Source organism: Saccostrea cucullata, unplaced genomic scaffold (genome assembly GCF_032062105.1).
Source record: "Saccostrea cucullata isolate Sc308-1 unplaced genomic scaffold, CSIRO_AGI_Scuc_v1 ctg17281, whole genome shotgun sequence".
Taxonomy (NCBI): Eukaryota; Metazoa; Mollusca; class Bivalvia; order Ostreida; family Ostreidae; genus Saccostrea; species Saccostrea cuccullata.
Window position 1 is genome coordinate 5,137 of NW_026939171.1, and position 4,004 is coordinate 9,140.

The window sequence follows — 4,004 nt, forward strand, 5'->3', positions numbered from 1 at the left end:
TTCTGTTTTGTCTCTTGAATTTATAAATATTTTATTTTATCTATATAAAAAAAAATAACGATTGTCAGCTGCATTTATTATCATTTCGCGTTTTCTTGTATATCTATCACTTGTATATTATTCATTTCATTAGATAGTGCAAGTATAAATTAAAAAATTGGTACGTCATTTCCATAGTTTTTATTCATTCATAAATTCTTTGATCCGCTCCTGATGGTTCGCAAAGCCTTGATCACCACTGTATACAAAACATTCATCTCGCCGAAAATGTTCATGATTCCGCTAAACTGAGAAAGTTCACACATGATTTATCATCTCATAACACACATCAGCTCTCTGCAATGCAGAAATGCTCGAATTGATGGTGGCATGTCAGATTCGTTTTTCGGTAGAACCTCTAAAATGAAAGTGAAAGAGGGAAATTTCAGAGTTCCCACTGGCGTTACAATACACAAAATAATTCGGCTGATCTTCTTCATAAATTACATTTCCCAAGCTTTTATGATAGGAAAGATACTGCCAATTAACAAGTATGAGGCTCAGTTCAGTACATCTGCCAGATTTCGTTTATGCAAGTCTGCAAATTGAGGAACTTGTAATTTTCCTGCACTACTTTCTTCTCCTACCGATTCTAAAAATAATGAGAGGGATGTACCGAATTAAGGTCTTCCGTTTCCAATGGAAAGGACTGATATAATTCAAAGGTTTTCAAACTTAGCTTATGGACTTTTGTTTTAGTGATGATAAAAATGAAAGTCTTGTCTAATACGGGGCGACATATGCTATTGCTTGCAATAGCAGACTTTCTAGTTATTATTATTTTTCTTCTTCTTCTTCTTCCTGGGTACTTTTTTGTCCGGGAATGATCTCTTAAACTATACATCCGACTAAGGTGAAATGTTTTTAGGGTCAGTAGACATGTTATGTAGATTTGCGGAACGAAGGTCATTTTGCGCGCACGTGCTTGCAAGAGCGTGCACGTGCAACATGTGAAATGACCGATTTAATTGATATAGGCGTAACTTTTAAAATTTTTGATGAAATGCTTTGAAACCTATAATATAAGGATATATTAGAAGCATAGACAATATGACATGGTCAAAATAGCAAGATCTCACGCGCATGCACGTGCGCTTTGCTCTGATTGGCTGAAACTAAAGTCTCAGTATCTTTCTTGTTTTTTGACGAAATCCTTTGAAATTTTGAAAATTGCCATGCATTAGGATATCCTACAACATGATATGTAGCAATTATCATGAAAACACGTGCATGCACGTGCGCTGCAATCTGATTGGCTTAAACTTTAAATAGCTATAACTCCCTTGATTTTCAACCAAACAGGATGGGATTTGGAACGTAGATAGATATACTGGACTACTACAAGAAAATATGGTCACCATGCACATGCATACACGTGCATGTACGTGCGCTGCAATCTGATTGGCTGAAACTTTTAACAGCTATAACTCCCTTGGTTTTCAACCAAACGGGGTGAGATTTAGAACATAGATAGATGTAACAGACATCTACAAGAAGATATGGTTACCATGCTCATGTACGCACGTGCGTGCATGTGAAATGAGCAAAATAAAAAAAAAACACTTGAATGAGCGTATCTTTTTAATACTTTTGGATTAAATACTTTAATATTTAGTATATTAAAATATATAGATTGTGTAGACAAGATGATATGGTCATTACGCACATGCATTCACAGGCGCACGCGTGCAATGCTAAAATTTGAATGAACTTGTACACTTCTGGGTAAACGTTGTTAAAGTCTCAAATGCATCAAAGAATCGGGAAATCTTTTTTGAAGCTTTCATTTTGAGGGAAAAAAGAAGTTGAGAGTTTGAAAGCTATCTGTTTCTAAACGTGAACTTAATGACAATCTCCAAATTGTTTTTGATGACATCTGAAATCACTAAAAAGTAGTAAAATATAAATAAATAGTGCCTGTTTTTTAGGGTAACAGTTGACCATTAAGGCCCTTGACATTTTGTATTCATTTGTATTTTTTTTTTCCTTTATTTTTCTTATGTTAAGTTTGCATGGGTAAGAATTTATGTTTTGTTTCTTTCATTTCAGTTTCTTTTAATTTAAAGTTTAACCAATTTTGTTGGTAAGATTATTATTTCTTTTCTTTTTCCATAGATTATTTTAGTTTTTTCATATAATAAACAGAGGTTTATTTCATAGTGAATTATTAAATAATTTTCATTTTATTTATATACACAAAAATATTGATTTAAAACTCAACAACTGAGGTATAAATTCTCAAGTATGACAATCTTATGCTTATTTTGATGGATCCTCTAGGACTTTGAAGATGTGCAGAAATTACTGACAGAGTTATCCTCTCCTGGTAGCGACTTTCCCGTATGAACGCCTGCACGTCGCAGAGGTTCGGAAGCTTCATCCTCAATTCAAGTCGAGTCAGAACACAGCTTCCTAAAATCAGGTGAGTAACCAATGGGAAAAACTTTTAAAAAATTTAACTCCCCCAAAAAAATTTTCAAGTGAATGGAGTCCTTTGAATACAGCAGTGATATTTAATAAAATTTTGATATTACTTTATTTGAACAAATTTTAAATTGGAAAGTATAAAAGGAAAAAATCTGGAAAAGAATGCAAAGATGCAAAAGTTGCGGTATGCTTCAGTAAGTATTTATATCCATTATATTAAAATAAATGTATGAGAATTCATGCAGAGAGAAGAAAGCTAATAGAAATGGTCCTTTATAGCTTTAGGTTCTCCTCACACTGTGTCAAGCTTGGACCAGATTACTCTGAAAGAGATCGATATGCCCATTCTTCCACAGGTAAGTACATTGGACTGAATGGGAGAAGGTTAGATGGGTTCAGATACAAGAGAGTTACAGCAAAACTCGGTTATAATGAAGTCATTAGGACCTATGAAATTACTACGCTATATCCGTAATTCGTTATAACCGTATAAGAAATTCATAAAATTTGTATAGCTGGGGATCCAAGATGACTTCGCTATATCCGTAAATTCGCAATATCCGTGTTCGTACTAACCGAGTTTTGCTGTATTAAAATAGATACCATATTAGAATTAAAGATTGGCATAATTTTTACCTAAAGGTTTTGAAAGTTTTTTATTTTTCCCAATTTCAGTATTGGTAATCTTGTAAAATTAATTTAACAAAATAAATTATCTTTCGAATGCTTTAATAATATTATACATTAAAACTTTATTTTGAACACTATGGCATAGAGAATTAACTTTGGAAATACATGTATTTTAAGAATCAAGATTATTAAGGTTAACAAGATAAAAAAATAAAATTCTAAAATCATAGCTCTAGAAAAGTTGATGAAATAACTTGAGTTTTAATTCAGATAGCTGAGCAGACAGAGTTGCCTCCTCTTGATGAGCAGAACATACAAGCCCTGCTGAATGAGTCAGCTAGAATGGACACTCTCCATCATGTTGACACATCACTTCAGCCTGATGTTGCTATTCCTGTGGGAGAGAGGTAATTAACAGTTTATCACCTGACAAATCACACCAGGCTAATTTTGCTAATATTTTCATTTTAGGTTTAAACCCTTGCATTAATAGGAAGTCTTTGCAAAACTTGAGAAAAAATATTCCGCAACATCATTGTACTCCTAGTCTGCAAATGGTTCCACAAAAAATCCGCAATATGATTATTTACGACTGGCCATTACATTTTTGTTTCACATAAAATGTCATTAGGCTTGATATTTTCTAGCTCTGTAAAGGCATCAGAAGCATTTATCAGTCTCTCTCCTCAAAAGACAACCAAGGATGCAAAAGAACTTGAAGAACAGATTATGTCACCCAAAGAAAAGACCCCCCGAGTACTGACAGAGGAACCCCTCCCAGAGGCCCCACCAGCTGTCCGTGAACTTCGACCTAGGTCACAGCCAGAGGTCACCCTAATGCCCCCACCTGAGGAGGAACCTCATAGGAGTACAAGAAAAGTAAAATTAGTTCTTGCTTCATGCAGTTA

General features: G+C 34.1%; 1 protein-coding gene across 1 annotated transcript; it reads left to right on the top strand.

The window, feature by feature from the left end:
* Positions 1 to 2,840: 2,840 nt before the first annotated feature.
* On the top strand, positions 2,841 to 3,975 carry LOC134252452 (uncharacterized; the record flags this gene model as incomplete). Its single annotated transcript, XM_062734941.1, has 4 exons — positions 2,841 to 2,850; positions 3,142 to 3,146; positions 3,367 to 3,503; positions 3,744 to 3,975. Coding segments are annotated over exons 1-4 (384 nt in total), but the record flags the coding sequence as incomplete, so codon positions are not given.
* Positions 3,976 to 4,004: the final 29 nt, after the last annotated feature.